Genomic DNA, 23,252 nt, shown 5'->3' on the forward strand with positions numbered 1-23,252 from the left:
TTTTCTTGTATTGCACTGATATAAAACCAAGGGTCAACACATTAATTCACTCTGAATACTTTGTCTCTTATATATGTCGGTCATAGAAAAAAGCAAGCTGAATTATAAGCTCAACGTTCGTATAGAGTTAACATGCTAATAAACAAACGGACCTTCGAAGCTAACAGGATCTAACGTTTCTTCCTCTTGGCAAATGATCTGTCATTGTGTTTTGAATCGCCATAATTTTATTGAGTCAACCATATATGTATGTACATATTAGGTTGAGTAGAAAGTTCCCGTTGGAGCCCACAGATGGCGCTAGCGTGAGATCAGCTGATCGTGTCTAGCTGAAACTCTTCAGCTAACGTTTTAACTGTCTGGCGCGTGGCCTGTTGTTTCATTTAGTTACTACCGTTGGAAGTGGTGATTTGGAACGTTCAGCGATGGGCCTGAAAAGATGCATATTTGACATTATCCTTTTCATTATTCAAATATCCACCACCAAGACGAAAGTAATTGCTTGCCGAATTGAAGACAAACGTGCCCTAAGCGTTACCATTTGCCAGTTGTGATTTAATTGCTTCAGAATTGGAAACTTTAATTTGAGCGACAAGCCACGTTCTCAACGACCGTAGGAAGCAAACGACAATGAACTGCAGCTTCTTTTTAAACAAAATGCAGGCCAGTCGATCCGAGGGCTCTCTATACGACTGGGAACAACTCATATTACTATAATTGTTTGCATGCGCTGGGAGAGATATCGAAATGAGAAAAACAGAAAGTTGAAGTTAATGACAGTTACGAAAAAGACGTGTGCGAATATGCCTTTGCCTGTTTGCACGGCAAAAAATCATTTCTATACAAGATCGCTACCGGCGATAAAGTACTGATCTCTGACTCCTAGATGCAAATCAAAATAGTTAGGTCCCTTTACTTCGACGCCATGAGGAAGTATTCAAAATTAGAAGCCGCACCTCTACATATGCTGAGATAAAAAAAAAAGTTGTCATGCTAAAACCTACCCAAATCCCCGGAAGAGCCATAGTTGACTGTTACGCGATTTCTCTGAGCTAGGAAATTGACAGAAAAAGGCCTTAGGCGAAGGGCGATGCAGGGTGATATTGTTGCACAACAACGTCGCACCGCATGCTGCTTTGATGACCTACCAAGCGCTGAAGAATCTCCAATGGGAAGCTCTGTCCTAACCTGCATGCAGCCCAGATATTGCTCCATCTGGTTATCATTTGTTTTGCTCGATATAAAATGGCCAAGAGAGTAAACACCTTAGAATACAGACAGAAATTCAACGATACATCGACGAAAGGAATCGCGTACAAAGACGAAGCTTTTTTATTTTGCGGGATATATTGGCTGCTAAAAAAATAGACCGAAGTCGTAAGAAGCGAAGGACATTAGTTTAACTGGAATGTGTTTGAAAATTAAAATAAATAAAAAAGTTAAAAAACAATGGACATTTTCTACCTAACCTAATATACGTGTATAAGTATATACGCAGTGATGGAGAGGGGCATTCAAATTCTTACGTATATATTCGTTGTTCTCGGCATTAGAGAAAATTTAGTTCTTCTAGAATTAAACAACCTATTCAACATGACAAAAGACAGTGCCTCATTTTCAAATTTCAAAATTTGAATGAAGGTTAGCTGTTATTTAATATTTCTCCGCTGAACAAAATCCGTTCAAAAAAAAAAAAGAATATATATATATATATATTTTTTTGCCTGAAATCATCGGCCTACATTATTGCCAGGTTCCATGCTGTTTCTGAAAAATCTTGGAAAGATTTTCATAGGACAAATAAGAAGATCCTCAATAGGGCTTAGGTAAGGCTCGTTCTGATATACTTTGATTTTTGGCACAGAAATTAATGACCGTTTTGAAGAGAATATCGATTAATAATAACCGCTAAAGCGCCAATAATTAATCTTTTTAAGACTTTTTTGCCCGCTATACGCCCTCGCACTTTTAAAGCCTTTAGCCTGCTATCACTCCAAAATTAAACTCCGCGATAGTGATTTCTATGTGGCGTATTTAAAGGACGCTTTGTACCTATCAGTATCCCTTAGCGCTCGGTTACGATTAATAAGGAATATTTTGAAAATGACAAGTTTGTGATTTAAGCCCCGAGTTGAAACGGCAATAAGCGTGACCGTTAAGACTGACCATTGTAACAAGTGCAAGAGTTCTGTTCAGGTATCTGTTTAGATATACTTTTAAAAATACCACATGAAAAACCCACATTTGGATAGTTCAGTCTATAGATAAAGCGTAGCGATAAGGTCGTTGTCATCGAATGACGACACTTTGCACCATCAGTTGGCGTGTCGCAAGCCTTCAGATGCCTGACGTTATTTACCGTTTCGATCTCCGATCATATCTCGTAATAACAGACATCTCTGATGTCCAATTCGATTATGAGCATCAGCCTATGCCCTAATTTATTCGCTTTTATCATAAAACTCTCTTTCATGTCTGATCTTCCTGCAATGGGAAACATTAACTTACCCATATGTCGTCCGTAGCGATGGCGTGCCTATTATTGAAAGTGATTGGGAAAATTATCATTACAGATGATTCGGTTTGTTTTTAATTTGACGGCAACCAGTTTCTTGCCTTTCTTCTTCATCTTACGTATTCTGGTTTCGTAGAAGTTCCGGGATTGCAGCAATCCATCTTTCCGTTTGACATTAACAAACCGTTGGTTTCGTCAATGTCTGGAAAATTTCCCCAGCGCTCTCATTTTCGAAAAATTAGATATTTAATCAGATAAGCGCTTAGTTTCAATAACAAACCATATTCTGCCACTCAATCAACAAGGGTACACGTAAAAGATGTCGTCTAAAAGTGATTCAAAAGGTTTGACCGCTAAACAGCTTCGTACAGCCAGTATATATATGCGTGCAAATATATATATATGGAGGGTGAACAAAAGACTATTGACGTTCTTTCAAGCCATATGGTTTCGAAGTCGTATCTCTTACGTAATATATCGCATCGGGTGTTGGTATCATTTGAAAGTTGACATTCGAGAATAGCAGATGTGCTAGAATTTTGGGAAGGCCTTTCTTTGAACTTCTAACAGAGCATCTTGGATATGAGTTACATTTTAGTAAAGATTCATAATGAATCTTACAATTTTGTCTCATTGAAAATAAAGGTTACTTAGGCCCGAAAAAAAGATATGCTGTTTATAGTGGCGTTATCGGACGAAACAACCCAACGATAGCTTTCTGATCCGCGAAATCTCGATGTAGAAAACGCTTTTTGCAATCGTCGACAATAACATTAAAAAAAAACTGATGAAATAACTATAAAAACTGAGCGAAACTGACACGCAAATAGTCAGAACGTTATTAAGAAATTAGATAGTCATTAGCATTTTTAAGAGTTTTAAGTGAAAAGAACTGATTACAAAAAGAAGTTAGGTGTTTGGGTTTCACACGGATCGAGGCCAAAAAGAAGTTATCCGAGTCCGTCCGCCGAGCTGTTCAGAAACGCAACAAGTTCGATCCGTTCCGAAAGGGGTTGGTAACAGGTGATGAAAAGTGGACGGAATGTTTAAATAGAAAAATAAAAATTTTGCTCTACTTGTAGAAAAGAAAGTGATACTATGTGTTGCTAGAATTAAAATGGAATGGATAAGAATTTCTACTGGCAACGATAAACCGTTGAAAAAAGTCGATTGTAATTAGTGAACAGAAGGAGTGTCCTCTCTTAGCATGGCAATGCTAGATTACAAACGTTATTAGCCAGCCGATAGAAACTGAAGGAACTCAAATGGGAAATAGTCTGCAACTTACATTACTCGACTACTTACCGCTTCGGTCTCTACAGAACTCTTCCAATGAAATAAGTTTAATTTCAAAAAAAGTTAAGTTTTTTTTAAAGAATTCCAGGGAAGGGAAAATCACTTATAATAATTTCTCGCCCGGAAACCATAGAAGTTCTGCAGTATAGTTCCGGAAAAGATGGCAAAAAGTCGTCGAACGAAATATTATGTATTTAGTTCAGTAACTTAGTTTAAAGCATAAAGACAGATTTGCTTTGATTTTGGCTTAAAGATCGTCATTATTTTTTGGACTACCTGATATATACTTAACATCTTTACAGTGCATTCGTGATGCCCACATGGGGTAAGTTTGTAGTTTCAGATGTACGTATTGTTTTTGGCATTAATCAGGTAAACTGTCGATGAGCTGGACATATATTCGGCTAAAGCGCAGCGTCCGTAAGCAGCTGTTTATACGGAGTACATGTTGTAGCGTTTTGGTAGCGTTTCGTACTTTGATCGATTCTTGATCAATGCAGACCACATACATTCCTCTGTAATACAATTAGGTAGTGCAAATATATGGTAGATAAATATAAGGCAATTGCTACAAACGTGAATATGTACGGCAGGGTATTACTTCTAGACAGTTTCCATATAGGTGTTGTACGGTTCAGTCATGGCCTATCCATTGTTGCTCAAGGCTAAAATGTGGGATGATTGTGCAATAATGTCCCTTGCTCCTTCATAGCAGAGAGATGACTCGTCATTACTTCTGGTTAACTTCTTTGATTTCTTTTTTCTTAAGTTAACTTAAGATTTCTGCGGAGATTTTTGATATAGAGCAGGACTGGTTAAGCGAAGGACGTTTGCGTAGGCGATAAATGTCGTAAAAATCAACGTCTCTCTATCAGCGCAGCTCTGCTAAACATCGAGGCCTGCTAATACTTATCCTTCTTCTTATTCAGGTTCAGCCGAAACAACACAATGATACATCGGCGCTACGCGTCCGTTATCAATGAGATGTGGACCGTTTATGTAGCGACAATTCGTCGTACGCAAAACAGCCTAAGTGAAACATCGTTCTTCATCTAAGTTGCAAGCGAACCTAGAATCTAGAAAGAGACCAACATTTTGCAACCGTCAGCAACGGCCCTTCGGTCGAGCTCTCGAAGCTGCGTCAAATGAAAACTAATAAAAATGATAATGCACTACCAGTGCACTCGTATTCCCAACTACTTACGAAGGAGGCTGCCGTCCCAGGAGAAGGACTGGCAAGCTCTGCGCAAGTTCGCTTTCCATGGACCACCCTTCCACCATCCTTTCCCCCTACTTCCCACACTCCCAATTACCTCTAAGCTTCCCTTCAGGTTAAAGGTACCGGTGCTTCGTTCCGTAGGAGTAAGAATTAGCTACATAGGAGAGTGTTCGCTGATGGGAAAAGCAGCCGTCGGCTTCAAAGTTTAGATAACGAGGCGGTGGACTTCACTGCAATGGCGTGGAGCGCACTCACCCCACTGCCGCTTCACAGGGTGGATGTTCCGCACGGAACGCCGTGCTTTAGTTAGCCAGGAAAAACGACGATGCTCGAGAAAGAGACAAATTGAAGACCGGCTCGAACAGGAAGATGGCGGTGCTGGCGGTGACAATGGCGTCGGCAGCGTCAGCGGCAGTAAGCCGTCGAAAAGGCACTAATGCATTAAACTATAATATTGGTCGTCGTTCAATTCATAACAGCGGCTGCGTTGGTAGGCCTTCAGTTGGTTGGCAATCGACGAAAACAGGTACCCTTCAAGGGAGCAAAAAGCTCGTCACGATCAAAATTTGCGGCTACTACTAGAACTGTTTAGATAGACATGCAAGAGTAACCGAAATCGTAGGAAATCGCAGGGCAACTAAGAATACTAAGCTGGGCTGGTCGGTCGACCTTCGTGTCACTCGTTGCTACAGGGGCGCGTCCATTTTCTTATTATATAACATCGCATTTCGGCCTCACACGAACGCGTACAGGTCAAACATTTGCACGAACGGTCAGTGATGCCTTGTACGCGGTATTTGCGTTTGTCGCAGCGCTGTATGGTGGTCCGGTGCAGCGGAGTCGACTGATGAAGCCAAGCGCCGTCATGCGAACATTGCACTGTTTAGTACTATTGATTGGATGATGTTTTTTCGAATAATTCAACAACAATCACATTCACAAAACCTCTCTGATTCTAACGGTAACAGGCAACTAGGCATAGTGACATGAGAACAGCGATCATTTCGCGAGAGAAGGCGAGGATGACAAAGGAGCTTAAGCAAGGGCTCCTCTCCCCTGTCACCGCTGACATCATTCCAAGAACTACTCCGGAGCTGTTCGTCGGAGCGGGTCGCGTTCAAAAACCATCGGCGTGGGACGGACTTCCTCTCGCTCCATTCCGCATCCTCTGCTGCTTGACTCAGCATCAGAGTCCGCACCATCTGTTGGTGTCGCCGAACTGACGTGCTGCACCAGACCAATACAACATCTAGCAATATCCGGTAGCTTGCGCCTGTGTAGGCTGGTGGAGTGCACGAAAAATCCGCTTCATAGCAGTATCAATAATAAGCAGTTCGCTTGTAACTAGCCAGCCCACAAGTGAACCCCAGTCTCATTGTGGCGCAGTGCATCGGCTTCCCCGGCAACGCTTCGACAACCTTTGGGACAACAACGTTCCTGTTTGTTGAGTTCGATTTTATTCGCTTTCATGTAATAATTCCTGTTATCGTTAGTTTGTTTGTATGTGTCTGTGCTTTTGTCTGTTTGTTGGTTTGCGGCTGCGTTCCGTCCGTTCGACTGCGGTTTGGCTGAACCGTTCATTTAGTTGTGCTCAGCATCGTAAGAACTGTGACCGTTATTATTCCCCAAGCAGCCGGTATGGACCTTCATCTTCAAGCAATGTTCTCAGGGCAACCGCTGTTCGGAGGGCCAACACCGCAGTTTCAGCTCGCGCAGGCCAGCCTGGGCGGCATCGGGCAGCAGTCGACCACAAACGCTGCCGACGGCTCCCATGAAGCGTTCCGGGGAAGCGCTAACGCCAACGGAGGCCCGCTCGAACCACTGGCTCTCGAACAGCCAGGTAAGTCTCTTTTCCCTCCTCCATATCTCGACCAATCCATTCGTTAGTGGTTCGCTCTTTCACGTCAGTGTTACGCCGTGTGGCAACGATGTGGGTACATCCGAGCCCCCCTCCCCCCCGATTCCCCAGACCCATTCCCCGATTTGCCCAGCCCTAAAATAGATGAATAATACAACAGTCAGTTAGTTCAGCTTTCTCGAATTTTGGTGGATCTCACATCACCAATCCAACCAGCAATAGGGCAGGAACCTATCGGCCTTTTTACTCATGATGCCATGGCATCGTTGGTAGCTGCATTTGTCCCCTAACAGCTAATACTTCAGCGTCCCTTGCACCCCAATATTTCACGTCTCTATTCAGCAGAAGCGGCGTCAGCAACCATTCCAGCGCTGACGCTTATTTCGTTTACCTCCGAAGAAGACTGCAGATGCCAGGCAGATTCATCTGTAACTTAACCTCTTGATGCCGAGTCGGCACCTTCTTCAGCAGACATCGCTCATCCGGTGCTGAGAGCAATGATGGCTAAAGTAGCGTAGAAATGCTAGCCGTACCTGTAATTGGTTTGTGATACATACTTCGTTCACGGACAGGGCCCTACGTAAGCGGTGTAGTCAAACGGGTTCTTGCCATTGATCGGCTTGGCACCTGCGGCAGAAGTTATCGGTCCTTGTGTCTTATTTGGGCACGAGAAATGGCGAGGCCGACCTGTACAATAGAGACCTGATTTGAACTTAAAATTGCGACCTCCTTTTTCGCTATTAGTTCTGAAATTAGCAAAATACTTTTCTCCTCAATATTCTCGAGGGAATCAACTTAATTCGTTGCCAATCTCACGAGGCAGTACGCCAACAGGATCTAATAACGCTGTACGTTGTAAGGACTTCTCTTTCGACTGACAATCTCCGTCCTGAAGCAAAGAAATCTATATTAAGCGAAAAGCATATGACTACGCCTTTATCGGATACTCCTTTTAAAAAAAAATTACCTTTGCGTCTACGCTTCTTTAATCGCCAAGGAAAAACGAATTCTATGCGACAACAACGACAAGAAATCAATTTACCGAGATGAAGAATTTCCTAACATATAGAGCAGATTAATTGTGCAAAGCCATTTTCGAATAGCAAAAATTTATTGACGCTTATTTCTTCGATGCGTTTTACATTGATGTTGGACTACATACTAGGACAAGGTAGGTGAAGCCAGTCAAATCGAATAATTATACTAAACGGCACATTTCGTCATTATTTTGTTTTGTACTGCGTTCACGCAGGTGGGGCTGAAGAAAATCAGGGCCTCCTTGGCCACGGGGAGGGTCCAGCTAGAAAGCGACGCACGGTCGAGGATCCACGCGAGGGCAGTCGCTCACTGAGACTGAGTATCAACGCACGTGAACGAAGAAGGATGCATGACCTCAATGACGCCTTGGACGAACTACGCTCTGTGATACCCTATGCTCACTCGCCCTCTGTGCGAAAACTCTCGAAGATCGCCACCCTTCTGCTAGCGAAAAACTACATTCTTATGCAGACAAAAGCGTTGGATGAACTTCGCCGGATCGTCGCCTATCAAAGCGGACTGGGCGGGTTGCCCCTGCCTCCTGGACTGGGCACACCCGATCTATCTGGTCAAGACAACGATGGCGTGGTCAGCGATGAACACACTTCGTAAAACTGATATCGTTTACGAGACAATCAACGTTTAATCCACCGATGCTAAAATGGAAACGATAAGTGATAGACTGAAAGAAGCTGAAGGGAAAGGAGAAAGAATGTGGGCCGCCTTTTCATCTACCCAGAAAAATCACAAGAAAAAGATAACCCAACAAAAAATTGTATGCGGGCAGCCCGAATCGATATAAGAAACAGTCAGCAGTCTTTAGCTTTACCGACTCGAGGCCTTCTTCGGGTCGGCAACCTTCTTGGGCATATTATATATATATACATATATATTATACACATTCATATAGAATTATATATACATACAGATATACAATTTAAAGCATCGCTGGAAGAAGATAGACCTGTACTATACACAGGCTGAGTCGAAAAGGAGCAGAGTGGAGATACGAAAGAAAGGGTGGAAAAGAAAAGGAAGATAGACAAGCGTGCAGACAGCAGGTTGATTGTGCCATCCTGGCCTATTCCCATTGTAGAATCTATCTAGGTAGGGAAAAACTCATCAGTCCGAAAGCTTTAGCCGGTCAGTTGCGAGACGCAAGCATTTCTGATCTGGCGACGACGCCGACCGAAAGACCTGACATACTTTTATAGTTTCTTTCCGTAGGAAGTGAACGTCTTACTCCAATTCGGGAGGGTTCCTTCGAAAAGATGGACGAAAAGGAAAGAAAAATTAAAGAAAGGAAGCTAGCAAGAGTACATGATTCACCACGAAAAATTTCACAGTTCACACTTCGACGTTTCGGTATGCTAACGGCCTTTTCTTCCCAGTGGTTGGTGCAAACCGAGTCGTGTGTTTGTTATTTCTCTTCTTTGGTGTATAACTAACAGTTCTCATGTTACTTTGCGTCACTAACCGAAACTTTTAAGCAGTCAAACTTCTTTTTTACTCAGCCGTCAAGAAAGAAATGAGAAGATTTCTTTTCTCCACTTCATGGCTCAATGTGATCATGTACATAGAGCTATTCGGCAGTCCGATAGAATCCGACACAGAGCTTCTCTGCTGTTGCAGAGACGCTTAAGTCTCATTTTGGTACTCCTCTTTGAGGTATCACGTTCCTCTCCTGCCATTGTGATATCCCGCGTCAGTACCCAAGAGCCGCCGACCTGCGGACGATGTGCTATCTTAATAACGCACGATCTGTCACGCATTGTCACGGTTGGGTCTCAGCGGAAACTTCTTCTTGCCAGACGAGCAGGAGTTACTTGACAATGAGGTCGCTCAGCTTTGTGCGTCCATATGGTTGCTTTGGTAACGAATTGCTTTAACAGATCTCGTCAAAGTCGGGTAATCTGAACTCTCTTAGGTGAATTGGACGATGTCAGAACCGGCAGCGGATCGAGAAGGACAGAGCTTGTCCTATGTATGGTTACCCCACCACACAGGATAGACTCGTTTAATTCCAATAGCACAAACACATTCGCAGCAGAGGGATAACGATGATGATTATTTAATAATAATGATGCTGATGCGCTGCGGTCGTATATGAGAATGCATGAACTACTTTATGTATAAGTATGAAGACAAATGAGGCAACGGCCAGAGAACAATAATTATAACAATGAAAACAAAAAAAAAAAACAAAAAAAAACTCTTAAAATGCATTCATGCATTATATCTTAAGGAAAATAAAATTAGCTTTCCATCTAAAAGCCTAGGTTCGTAGTCATTCGTGACAAGTGTACGCACACTAAGGTAGTGGGGTAACAAAATAGTAGAGTAAAGGGATCGTGTCACACACTACCACCAAACGGCGAATGGCGTCTGGCCGTACATGAGAAAAGGGCACACAGTGGAAAGTCATCCGGCGAAATGCATGCAGCCATACCATCCCATACGAAAAGACAAGAAGCGTTTGTGCACTTTAGGATTTTGGCTTTACTTTATCGAGATGAAATGGACTCGGTAAAGGCGATATTGGGGAGAAACTAAGTGGACGTATAGTGCGCCGTTCTCCATAGCGTCGAGTTTTAAGGAAAGCTTGTGTGATATTTACAGGTAGACTATGCACTAGTAGTAGTAACCCTGCACAAGGCTCCTTATCCACGTAATAACACCGCAAATAGTATACGCGGCCGTATGCTGTGTCTCTTCTACCTATTTTCTCACCTTTCTCCCGTTGCTATTTTCTAGCTTACACTGTTTTCCAAAAGGCGCCAGTGGCAGCAGCATCGGCCCCTCGGCTTTGTGCTAGAGTGTTTCGTGAGCACTTCGCCTCGACAGAAAATACTATATGTGTCTTTTTGTCTATGAGGTGGTTTCTTTTTTCAGAACCTGTTCGTACGCATCCTCCACCACGGTCCCTTGTCGACCCCTTTCTACTTCTTTTAGCCCCTTGTCGTCTACTTTGCAAATGGAGATACTGCATGAGGACGGAAGGACCATAGCGATGTATCGTGCTGGCAACTTAGCCGACCATCGTCGTAAGGAGGCGACATAGTACACACAACGACGCGTCCAATTCACAGATACGGCCAGTCAAACCGACGCGCTCAAACATACGAATACACGCCCACAAGGAATCCATGAATCAGAAGCACGCCGGTCAAAAAAAGGTGCAACGCCATGCAATGGTTCTTTAACCAAGTTGCAGTGGCAATGGGAAAGTGGTGTCCCCGTTTCCGCTTTCGGTGGTTAGTGAACAGGCAAGCCCAGTAGAAGCAACACATACAGCGACGACAAGCAGTATTTGCTTCTGTTGTTATGGACGGCCGGACAACAGCATACGCAGCGCGGGGGAGGCTGGTCATGGCCGCAAAGTTGTATCTGAGGAAGACATAGAGCCAGGGGGCGAAGAAAAAGCCAATGGAGACCCTCAGCGAACGACTAACGGGTTAGATAGCTAGTGGGGACCAGGGGTAGAGCAGCAGAGGCAAGCTGAAAAGACGCAGTAACCCGTTATAGCCCGAGGAGTTGCCCCCCTCGACAGGATAGGTATAAAGGGTGTGTCGTCGGGGTGATGGGGTCCTGCTACACAACGCTACATCCGCTGCCTCTTGGGCCAAAGTGGGAGAAATACATTTTTCAGGTGTCACTTTCAGCATGGCCGCACAAACACATGCAAATATAGGCAACATGTAGTGAACCTAAGCAAGCGACCTAAGTAGCAACCTGGCTAGTCACCGACCACAACAAGAATGAGCAAAAGACTGACACAGCGAACCCTATTCGCCTATCTGAGAGAGTAACGGATGGGTAAGGTTTTAGCAATAACAACGACAATCCGGCAGAAACTCTAGCTAAATTCTAGTGAACAGCTATTGTAGTTTTCCCACGGTATACGCTGTCGATGTGGTGGTATCGACTATTATCCGGTTGTGTCGCTTTCGTGCGCAAGATGAACTTGCATAGTTTAAGTAAGTTGAATTGCTTGATTACAACGAAAAATCATTCCGCATTTTACGTGCGACTAGCGGTACCAGTGTTAGATCGTTTCTGTGAGTACGAAAGGTAGCCAGACACTCTAAGCAATAGATTAAAATCAAAGAAGATCCTGCCTAGTTATTTCTCAACCAACACGTTCCATCGCACAGATAGATGCACGCGACACTGCACAACAATTGTGATTACTTAAAAAAACAAACAGTATTTATGGGACGTTGTTACAGCTGTGTAGACGCATATTAAGGGTAAGAGCTAATAAAACAATTAATTCACCCTTCTTTATTGATCCTGCATTCCTGTGCTGCTATGCCAAGCGGCACGGTTATTATACAAAACGTCGTCCTTTATATTTTAGAAGACGGCCCTTAGGCCGTTATTCCTAAACAGCGAAATGTATCGAAGACTCCAAGGAGAAGCCTTGACAACAAAGCTTTAATCCGGTTGCAGTGACCGTGACCCTTTGAGTGAACTTAAGTATAGTGCAACATGAAACTGCTGAGAGCTCCCTCCGCGATGGAACGGCGAAGGCAATGTACAACCGGGAGCAAGTAATACAATAGCTGGCGGGCGGTTATGGGGATCTGGACTTTCAGAATTTAGTCAAACTGTCGGCATTCCGGAATATCGGCCCCATTCGAATCATTATTATGTTATTAATGAAGGGTCCCTCCAGAGCGTCTATCGTCGCTCCTCCAGTCGATGGGACTCCGGAACGGCGCATTGAACGCGTGAAAGGCTCGGAAAAACAGAGAGAAACAGAGTCACACATAACGAAGCACAGACGAATAAAAAAGGGAGAGAGAGAAGAACAGCGTGATTGTAAACTAAGGAAAAGACCGTCAGGCATAGCCTGATGCCGTTCGTGCTACGTTCACTCGACCCATTCTTTGTCTGCTACCAGCTTCATTTTTTCACCGAACGTCTGGGGGGGATCGGAGCGGCAAACTGGTTTTGTGACAGGCAGTTCTGTGAAGGGACCTATGCCGAAAGCGTACCTCGATGCTTAGTATCCCTGCTGGCCGGTGGGTCGATCGGCTCATTCATTTTTTCGTTGGTTGATTCATCGAAGAGATGGTTCATGGGCCTTGCCTTGCGGGCTGCTTGCATCGCTGGCTGGCTGAGTTGTAGCTCGACAGACAACACGAATGAAGCTCGAAGCCAGCGAAGCGAGTGAACGCTCAGGGACCAGAGGACCTACCAGACCAAGAAAGGCAAACTACCGCTTGCTTCCCAGTCGCTGGTCAGTAAGAGCCGCAGCCTGCTTGGGCCTGCTCCGTAGCAAGGTCTTCTCTGGCAGCCAAACCAACCGTCTCACTCGCTAGCTCTTGCCCTGACTGACAGTCACGACCGTCGAATTCCCAATCCTCTTCCTAACGCCACCGCTCTTCTATGGACAGTAGGCCCCTGCACCCTCAAGCTGTCCTGTATTCCATGACGCTTGGACGGGTAGCCCCATACGGATGGACAAATATTGGCTGCTACGCTCTCTTGCCCCCCATTTCCCGAAGCAGAACAGTATAGGCTGAAAACTTCCAGCAGAAATGGCCGGGGAACGGATGCGAAAGCCGGCTTTGAATCAGACTTTAACTTCGAACGTTTGGTGGCGAGGAAGCCGAGGAGCTCGCGAGTCACTAGGTGCATTCCTTACCCGCTAACTGGGAGCCCCTCAACAGACCAACAACTAGCCTCTAAGCAAAGTAGTACCCGCGATGAACGCAATCTCTCTAGACGCTTGCTTGAAGTTAAAGCAACAGCTTGTGTTATCTAGCAATAACAACCGATTAGTCAATTAATTTTGACCCTAAGAAAAATGGATGAAAAGCGGCCCATAGCGTTGAATCCTCGTTAAATATGAACCAATATCCGTTTGGGGATAACGGATCATGACATTTCCCTATTGAGAAGATTTGTGGCGCCGGGGTTTTTGGAACTCGTTCGTTTCTCTCATATATCTATGGAATATTCATTTTCGTTGCTGAAGTAAGGAAAACCAACCGTTTTGAATACTTGGATAACTGTGTTATTACCCCACGACTTCAAACATAAATCTGCGCTTAGTTTAGTCAAAAAACAGGCTAGCCAAGTTTCAATTTGCAGATCGCCGAACACGAAACACGAAATGATTCATTAACTTGGAATTTATTTATTTTTTGGACAGCAATCATTATTGAACTCTTACTGAGAATTTTCGTTCACGGTTCAGGCCTATAACTAAAAATAGGTTAGGTAACACACTCTGCACTTCGGTGCAAACTACGATGGAGCCCCTATGGCTCCTCGATGCGATTTCTTCTACGATTAGATGTGCAATAGGAAACAGAAGGAACGAAAGCTTCGCCGCATTTTTCTCAATGGCATGCCTAAGTGCGGCAACTGTTGCGATTTGCTTGTTTGATGCCATTTTTCAGGACCAAATAAGAGTCCAGTTCGATTGGAGAAAATGAAGTTCGGAAGGACGGAGGCACGATCATCGGCGAGGTCTACAAAACAACGACACCAGAGGGTAGCAAGGAAAGGCTACTAGGTGAGGGAATGCTTAGGTGTCTATGACAACGGTGGCAGGCAGTAGTCGAGCTGTTAACCTGAACCTGTAAGGTGTAACGATAGGTGGAGCAATTCAAAGCGGATTCGTAGCCGAACAAAGTAGCTGGTGTTGGACTTCGGGACTGAATGTACGTGCCGGTTGAGGCTTCCTCCGGCGGTCGACTAAACGAAGCTCTAAGACCACAAACAAGATGAACACCCGCTTGACCGTAGTAAGGATGGAATGAACAAAGAAGACAATCGGCAGCTGGGCGTCTGTTTGCCTCCTGCTTCTAGCGATAGCGGGACGAACGGCGATAGCCCCCGTCCCAAGCTTCTGTTACGACACTCTGGGAGTGCGGGAGACGCTGCTGACGAAGCGCAATTTGTTCTTTCGGTGATACAAACAAGCCCTTCCAGACGAACTTGACAAGCAGTGAAGACTTCTGCATCTCCTCCAGGCAACCACACTCAGTATGGCAATATCTTTTCTAGGCATGATAATCCTAGATCGGTATGATGTACCGCTAGGACTTCGCTAACATCCACGGAACAGCTAGTCCATTGGCGTTAACGACAATCAAATCCACAATATCCGCTTGAAACCATAACAAACAGGTGAAATTCGTTTTCCGACGTAGTATTCGCTGGAACCTGCTTTTCTTATCCATAATTTGTCACTGATCGCACATGTACCTGCGCACATGCCTAAGAACCCGTCCTGAGATACGATATATGCCCTACTACCACGAATGGTACTCGTAACGCTATCTTGCTGTCGCATTTAAATTTCCACACAAATAGGCCCCTGGTTACTTGCGATCTACATATAGCAGAGTATCCTCTGTTTGCGTTCCCGTTTTTTACCACCCTTTCAAGACTATAGGGGGTAACCATACGCACCCGCCTATGTGTTATCTATCTATCCATGTAAAAGTGGTATTTCTTGCCTTTTGGCCATTGTCTTAGTTGGTTATGTCCAATGAGTAAGCCCTCCCAGACGGGAGAACGAGAGATAAGAAGAAGCAGAAGACGGTAAGATGCGAAACGACGCTCCAGTTGTCGGGCTTGTGGGGTGACGGGCGGGCAAGGCGAGGCAGAGTATCAACCTCAAATTGCGCAGGTTGTGAGCAGTAGGATTGAGTGCAGTAGTAGCTAAGAAGTAAGCAGGCAGGTAGCCCTTAGGTTAGTAGGTAGGTTAGGGCGCACTCCCAAAGATAACTGCTCCTCTCTCCATGGTCGTAGTAGAATGTGATGGTGGAAGCTGGCTTCGCCAGCTATTATAGTAGTAGACCTGTATATATATATATATATGCTAGTATATCGTACGAGGCGGCTTGGACGAGGAAAGCTCGAGCAATCCTGTTATTTCTGCGTCTTGCCCCTACTGCTGCTGCTGCTGCTAGCCGCCATGCTCCTGCTGCCGTCGTCTCTGACGTCCCTACGTGGGCCAGGCGTCTCTATGTGTTCACTCACTCACAGCTAGCTCACTTACGCTTTAGCTAGTCTATGGAGTTCTATGGGGCCGAGAGGACGACTGTAGTGGTGCTGCTGCCGCCAGTGGCCGCTGATTCGCCGCTGCTACATCTGCTCCTCAAGCTCCCGAGCCTGTTGGTTCCTGTCTTTCCTCCGCTGTAACTGGGCCTGTAGAATCCGCGCGTTAGTCCGGTGGTCAGTCGCTTACTTGTCCACTATCCTGCTAGCCCGTTTACTCTAGCTCTGACTGCTTAGGTGCCTGACTCGTTCAGTCGCGCGCACTCGCGCTTGTCCCACTTCTTTAGTTTCCAAAGACACGCCTCTTCTCCCATAGTCTATTCGGCCTCTGACCAGCCCATTTCTGCTTATAGCCAGCTCGATTTGGTTCGACTTGCCGCGGATGGGCTAAGCCCTTAGGTCACCGTTAACTTGTTTCGATGATCAGATGGGAGGTTTAGCATAGCAGTACCAGCCAAAGCAGTAGCGGCAGCAGCACTTTCCTACAGCAGAGGAAGCTGCAAGCTGCCGAGGGCAGTGCGGTGCTAGGCTGAAGAGTTAGTCTAGCTTGTCTGCTTGCCCCGATCGATGTAGAGGGTGTGTTGTATGTGTATCCCTACAGGGAGCGCAACTGGGGATACAAAGACGCGGGCGGAGGAAGAGAGAGGAACAACCAGCAGCTCGGGGCGCTAGTAGCAGTCAGGCAATAGACAAGCTTAAGGGAATCGGCAGGGGTTTGGTATTCGCCTTCGGGAGTGCGGCGCATGCGCGTAGAGAAGCTGAGGGTTGAGGGACGCTATCAGGGCCCCGGAAGGGATGGTGGCAGCGGAGGATGGTGGTGGTAGCAACGGAGGGTTTGGCAAGAGGACGAAGAGGAGGGAGCCAGCCGAAAGCAGCAGCGGCTGCAGGCGGCAGCAGCACACACGGGACCGGCGGGTGGCACTACTCGGTGGCGGTCATTGCGGCGCGCCGACATTCTTCAAGTAAATCTCCTACACCCTGACAACACACTTACTACGAGCAGCAGGGCCGTTTTGGCAGTCTGCTCGGCGCCAGGAACAGCCAAGTAGTCCCGTTGCCTTGGCGGCAGACTGATGTCTTCCTACGAGCCAGGTCTGCCATTGTCTAGTGCGTAGCCTGCCTAACACTACTGCATAACTACCATAGCTCGTATACCGCGTAAAACTAACGGCCCTACAAAAACTACCTTAGTCACCGGCATATTGTCGACAGCCAACGGCTAGAGAGGACCGACAACTGTTCTTCGGCGGCGGTCGGTCACTTCGTCGTCATCAGCGGCAATCATCCCACATTACTACCGACCTCCAGTTTCACAACTTAGCCAACCTTAGCGACAAGACAGATTCTACTATCACTGCCATCCAGCCTACCAGCCAGCGGTGAGTACTTCTAACTTATAAGTTCTGTGCTTTCTGGATACCTATTCTTCGCTCTGGACCCTTCATCGACTGATCCGCCAGCTCTGCTCCTGAATCCCCTTGTTGTCCCTGGCAAGACGATTCATTCAATAGTTTCCTTGAGCAAATCCGTTCTACTATATTGGTTGTTCAATCCACCACTAGTAGCCTAGGCCTCATGGCTCACTAGGAGTGCTCATCGTAACTGATTGTCGAGGAACACCGAACCGAGATAAAGGTGATCAGACTGTTAGGTTAGCAGGACTATCAGGTCATGTGACTCGATAAACCTCTGCTTCATGCCGGTGTCACCAGCAAAGGCCACCAGGAGCCTTACTATCATCGCTATCATTACCGTGATTGCTATCGACTCAGTAACCATTATTATTATTATTCGTGCACCTCATTGTATTCCCTTTTGATTCGCTGTTTCTCTCTGTTCGGAATGTTTTTGTGTATAGCCCATTTTTGTGTTTAGTATTGCTTTTTTAAGATATATTGTCACCAAGCTATTGGCTATCGTTGCCGTTTAGTGTATAGCCATCTTGGTGCGAAACAACTAGGGCCACCTGTGGTCTTAGGCCTGCGTAGCAGACTGATCCTATACGATGGAGTATTATAGGCCAACCGGTTCGAGCCCTTCAGCAATAACAGTGTGAGTAAACTATATAGTAGTACGAATGCATTGATTGGTATAATGGTTTTCAACTACAGCTGGTATAATTAGCTACCTCTATCAAACTTGGCCACATAGGAAATTCGGTTCTGGTATCGTCGAGTAAATTACATAACTTATTTGGACATGTTAAGAGATAGGTTAAAACTAATCGAGTTTTAAAAGTTTTTTTTGTTAAAAATCTAATTTTCCAGTTATTTAAACTTAGACCTTTACCATGTAATCGTAAGTGGCCATATATTATATCTATCCTGTTTATAACCGATTTGGTGAATACCTTTGTCTTATGCCATCTCATCAAACCTATCGACTTCGTTTTAAAAGCGGCCAAATCCTTTATAAATCAAAACTATTCACATACGTAATATCTGTGTCAAGCAGCGCATAATGCTCACAATCGCTCCTCAACTACACTCAAACGAAGTGATCCAGTCTGCGCGTTGACTGTTTCATCAAAGAAACATCCGTATTGCTAAAGCACAATGTGTCCCCATTATTACGAATGATGTTCTCACAATGCTCGAGGCTACGAGAGATTTGTTCAACCCAGCAAACTGTGCGCAGGCTATATAACTGTAATTCTGTCAAATGTCGAGGTGTCGGGGACGAACTGGCCTTCTTAAGCTACCTTAGTCGATTGTCAATGAAGCGACTAGGTTGGATAAAAGAATCGGTTTGTCGTCCTTGTCGATTGCAATGATCCGTCGTCCTTTTCTTTCTCGTTGAGGGGAGCCTGAGCTGGCTAGTTGACTGACTAGCGTTGATGAGCACGGTCGCTCCGATACGCTCCGTGGCAGACTCTCCAAAGCCCCGCCCACGCCCCCCTACATCCACCAGTTCAGGAATGTTCTAAAAGTCTGAAAAAAGGAAGGCTTTACCCAGCTGGAAGACTCCCTAGGAGAATTATCTGCTCGCTGCTTTCTCTCCAAATGCTCGCCATTATCCTCGTGGTCGTATGGAAACCTGTAGAAGCAGGGTTTAGATAGGGTGCGGATCGGCGTCGGACCCAACGGTTTTTCTGGGCACTGGTATGCCATTTTGGCGGTTGGATCAGCAAAAGTTGGCAACCCGGCCACCCCTCTCACTCGATTGCCTTCTCTCCGTGTCTGGCTTTTTCCCTCATTCGCTTTTTCTGTCGTTGTGCTTTGACGAATCTCTCCCCGTTCCCCTTCATCGCCACACTGTACAGACTTTCTGCCAGTTTGGCATTAGAAGAGTACCGAAGTGGAAGGGGCATATCGAGGTAGGAAAGCAAAGAGGTACCCATCAACAAACATTTCCTGATATAGAGTTAAACAGAGAGACGGCAAGGTATCGCCATAAAAGGCAGAAGACTGCGGTACGGAGCTGGTGAAATCGAAGGTCCCATCATCTGAGCTAGCTGAGTCGAGAAATGGCAGCTATACGTTCAGCATCATTTCCTCAAACATCACCTCATTTCGTCCTGCACATCTAAGTTTCGTCCATTCCATTTGGCTACAAAACTCGAAGAAAGCGTTATTACTATGCAAGCCGAGAGACTTGCACGCCTGCTAGCTTCGTCTTGTGTCATCAGACCCACTATTACCAACACAGCATCTACTCACTAATGTTTCTGCTATACCAAGCAGCCTCGTAAGTATAAGGGCCTTTCTGTATCTCGTTTCAACAGATCAGAGCTTGGCACTGTTTCTTGTTTTTCTTCACATTTCTTCATTCTGCTTTGTGCGGCATCCAGCGCAAAAGGCTAGCTGAACTTCTGCTGAAGTCGCGCCATTGCGTGTCACCTTCGCGGCCCGTTAGCTGTGCCACTACAACGAGCGTTTCTTTCGCGCCAGCTTCGGATTCTGCCTTTATTAAAAAGTTTTTGACGAAAAAGGTTCGGTTTTTTAAACTTTCTGCTCATTTGTATTTATATGTCCGTCTTCCCTTCACAATTACTAAAACCGTTCGCCAAAGAGGCTCTTGTACGGCAAGAGCGAGAGTCATACCTCACGAGCACTTCTCATGAACACAGGACGAAAACAAGGCTGGAACGTGAGCATGTAATTTTAGTGCTTTTACAATGCTAGGCTCAATGAAGCAGATGTTAAGTGCAAGTTCGTCGATGGCTCAATAAACCACCTTCTTATATATATAATGTTATGCTTGCTGAACAGAGTGCTCTGAACGTTTAAGCGGCTCTTTATGAAACGTCAACATGCAACTGCTCTAGCCTACTGTATAAGCTATAAACCCGTCAAAAATCGCCAGCTGTTTTGAACGATTACTTTAGATCACTAGAGCAATTGGATGGCGTCATTATAACTACCAATTGCTTCGTTGAGGGATCACGTCAGAGATCCAGTCTCTGCGTTGTTGAAGTCTCGCAACCGCCCGCGGTTGGTCGCTACTTAGTGAGGTCTCTGGCGTGTACGTTGACAATATATACAATACGTGGTCCGTGGCAATGTAACACGTAAGGTAACGGTAGACTGGACGATGTTGATCCGTAGTTCAGTGATCCTGCTGCCGTTGGCTGACAACCTTTACCCACTGTGGATAAAGTTGCTATCGACCCAGCTGTCTAGTCAGCTATTTGTCCGCATTCGAGTGGGTGTTCGCAACTGTGCTCGCACTGTTTAAATCCTATCCAATTAAAATTATTACAACGGTCAGGTTGCCACAGTTCAACAGCTATCCGCTGGTAATAGTAGTTTCTGCTGCTTTGAACTGTACGGTAGCTGCAGCAGAAATGCGAAAGCTTTCGGGGCGCAGGAAAAGCAGGACGGAAAAAGAGAAAGCAGCGGAAGGCGAATCTTTAGACCTCTTTCTTTCTCATCGTCGTCGTCGTCGTCGTCGTCAGTGGCGACTTCTAACTGATACCAAACGAGTAAAGTTCCGGCTGTGCAGCACGCAAATTGTTGCCTCTTCTTCGAGTGTGTATGGCTATATATGCACGTTTGTAACCGTGTGTTTATGCACGAGCATAGGTTTGTATAGAGATTCTCGGCGTCGGTCACGGCGCTTATAGCCTTTTTGTGTATCTCGCGAGCAAGACTTGCTGGTCTATAGCGAGCGGCCGTTTACCACAGTAGCAGCGCAGGCCTTGTGGAGAAAATAAGCTGGGACACATAGGTGAAAAACGAAGAAGAGAGAAAAAGTAGCGTGGACACATGAACAGGCCGATGGGAGGGCAATCGAATTCATGGACGAACAGACGGGTCGACACAGACAGATTGGCTGAGTCAGAGACAACCGAAAAAATACGTACGGATTTAGTTAGTCTGTCTACACCTGCATCTATCTCGGCTGTGTATCAGGCTGCTGCATTACACCTCCGAATACGAAAGAACTGGGGGTTGCACACACAAACAAATGAACGAAAATGCTGGAGGGAAGGTATGAGCCCTACGCAAATAGACAACGAATCGCACCTGTACTACCATTACTACACTGACCAACTTAACCTTCCTTGTGAAACCACTAGCATTGTGTTGAGGCTGCTGCTTCGCATTAGCCAGTAGTATCTGTGACAAACGGTAACCAATGAAGGCAAAAACGGTATATATATATATATATATATAGCCTTAATCTATTTCATCACGTCTGCCACTGTGTGAGATAAGACAAAGGTGCCATGAAGCGCCTGCCAGCCAATGATATAGCTGAGTCAGTTTCCTAGATTTTGGTGGCAGTGACTGACAATATGGTTGAAATCGCGAAAGGGTTATTCGAACGGCTAGTTCATTGGCACTCGCCTTCCAGAGACATTCGACGAGAAGAAGTCCAAGTAATGGGCTGAATAATAGGAACGGTTCACGAAGGAACGGATATGCCCACCGGGCCAGATCGTAAGGAGGGCATGTAGGTAAAGTTTTGGGAAGATATATGTTCGTGCTTAATTCAAATTCAGGGGAAACACAGTAGAATCTTAAAGCAAAACTATACCAGCCTTTTATCCTCGTTTACTGGTTTGCCTGAAGTTGAACTGGTTGCCTCCTACGTCGCTATAGGGAGGCCAGCGAAACGTTCAGCGATTCTATGAGCGCAATGCGGTCTCTGATAGACAAGCTGAGTATGAGACCCACGTTCGCTTTTTGGGCCGTATTCGAAGAACAATGAGATCAGCACCTATGACTAATTTTCTCTCTGCAGTGAAAATGACTTCCTACACTGAGTATGTGCGGGTAGCTCAAGGCTATATGCTTAAAGAGTCTGGCGCTTCCTAGTGAGAGGGTCCCAAGCAATCTGTAATAACTTCAACTAGTGCGGGCATTAACCGAGTCTTGGACAAGAGCGCAGCTCAATCACTGGTCAGCCTATCAGCTTGATAACGACGAGCCCCTGCAACGACATCGGCCTCCCGGCGTATCAACGTAGAGCCATCGGTAGACACCAAGGATTATTGGGGAAGGCCGCGGCATTACCACCACAATAAAGTGCACACCAGGTCGTCGATTGGTGTGGGTGGGTGGGTGGGTGGGTGAACCTGTTACCCCGAACTTTGACCGGGCGTCCTACCCGTTAGTCGGCTTGGGAATACCGTTGGAGAAACGTACGAAGAGATCACGGAATGACCTATTGAGAGCTACGGATAGTTATTTTTCGCCGGGGGATATCGGCGGGACAAAATCATCTTGTCGGATAAGCGTGACCAAATTGTAACGAAGGAAGCAACATAACATTAATCTATGAGTAAGTACACATCTGCCATATAAGATAAGGTGAGATGCCGTCAAGCCTGTTCCTGCCAGCGAACAACAAAGTAAACTGTTCGTAAGTGCAGATATATATAGAATAAAACTTGAAATCGATCATTCCTTCTCAGCTAATAATTTAAATTTACTATAAGAATCTGCTTTAGTGCTCATTCAAGAGGACTTTGATGAAAATGGATGGAAAATGATGGAAAAAAAGACGAGCACCTCTACATTGTCATCGCGATGTGACAGCATATCTTCCATCAGATAGGTTGGATAGCGATGTCCTATAAAAACCGTTTTCCGTTTATCAGATTTGACACCGATTGACATTCCTTGGTATGGCTATCTTAGCAGTTAGGTTTACGCTAAAAGACCATCGAGACCGGAGAATCAAAAAGCCGCAAATGAGTTTATGAGTCAATAGCTTACTGTTATCAACAGCCTATTGCGATAAGCAAAAGTTACATTTTGTGTGGATTCTTTTGGAATTTAAATATCAATTATATATAAATAAAAGCTGAGGTCATAATAATTAAAATCGTGTACGCGTTTTTTAGAACACCCTCT

The 23,252-nt window shown here is 45.4% G+C and overlaps 1 protein-coding gene and 1 long non-coding RNA gene across 2 annotated transcripts; one reads left to right on the forward strand and one right to left on the reverse strand.

Annotated features, from left to right (window-relative positions):
- Window positions 1-215: 215 nt before the first annotated feature.
- LOC111267206 (uncharacterized) lies at window positions 216-5,114 on the reverse strand. The gene is made up of 3 exons (XR_002684465.2): window positions 2,509-5,114; window positions 1,005-1,188; window positions 216-431 (listed from the first exon to the last, which is right to left on the reverse strand). It is a non-coding gene; the product is annotated as an uncharacterized LOC111267206 (long non-coding RNA).
- Window positions 5,115-5,125: 11 nt separating this feature from the next.
- Window positions 5,126-10,204, forward strand: LOC111267205 (uncharacterized). Its single transcript, XM_022845294.1, has 2 exons — window positions 5,126-6,870; window positions 8,141-10,204. Exons 1-2 carry the CDS (start codon window positions 6,669-6,671, stop codon window positions 8,536-8,538), a joined length of 600 nt encoding a protein of 199 aa, XP_022701029.1. The 5' UTR covers window positions 5,126-6,668; the 3' UTR covers window positions 8,539-10,204.
- The last annotated feature ends 13,048 nt before the right edge of the window (window positions 10,205-23,252 follow it).

This window comes from Varroa jacobsoni, unplaced genomic scaffold (assembly GCF_002532875.2).
Source record: "Varroa jacobsoni isolate VJ856 unplaced genomic scaffold, vjacob_1.0 scaffold_1156, whole genome shotgun sequence".
Lineage (NCBI taxonomy): Eukaryota > Metazoa > Arthropoda > Arachnida > Mesostigmata > Varroidae > Varroa > Varroa jacobsoni.

Coding starts and splice junctions, on each gene's coding strand:
- LOC111267205 (XM_022845294.1), top strand. CDS start 6,669: ATGGACCTTCATCTTCAAGCAATGTTCTCAGGGCAACCGCTGTTCGGA. Junction 6,871..8,140: donor ACTGGCTCTCGAACAGCCAG/GTAAGTCTCTTT, acceptor GCGTTCACGCAG/GTGGGGCTGAAGAAAATCAG.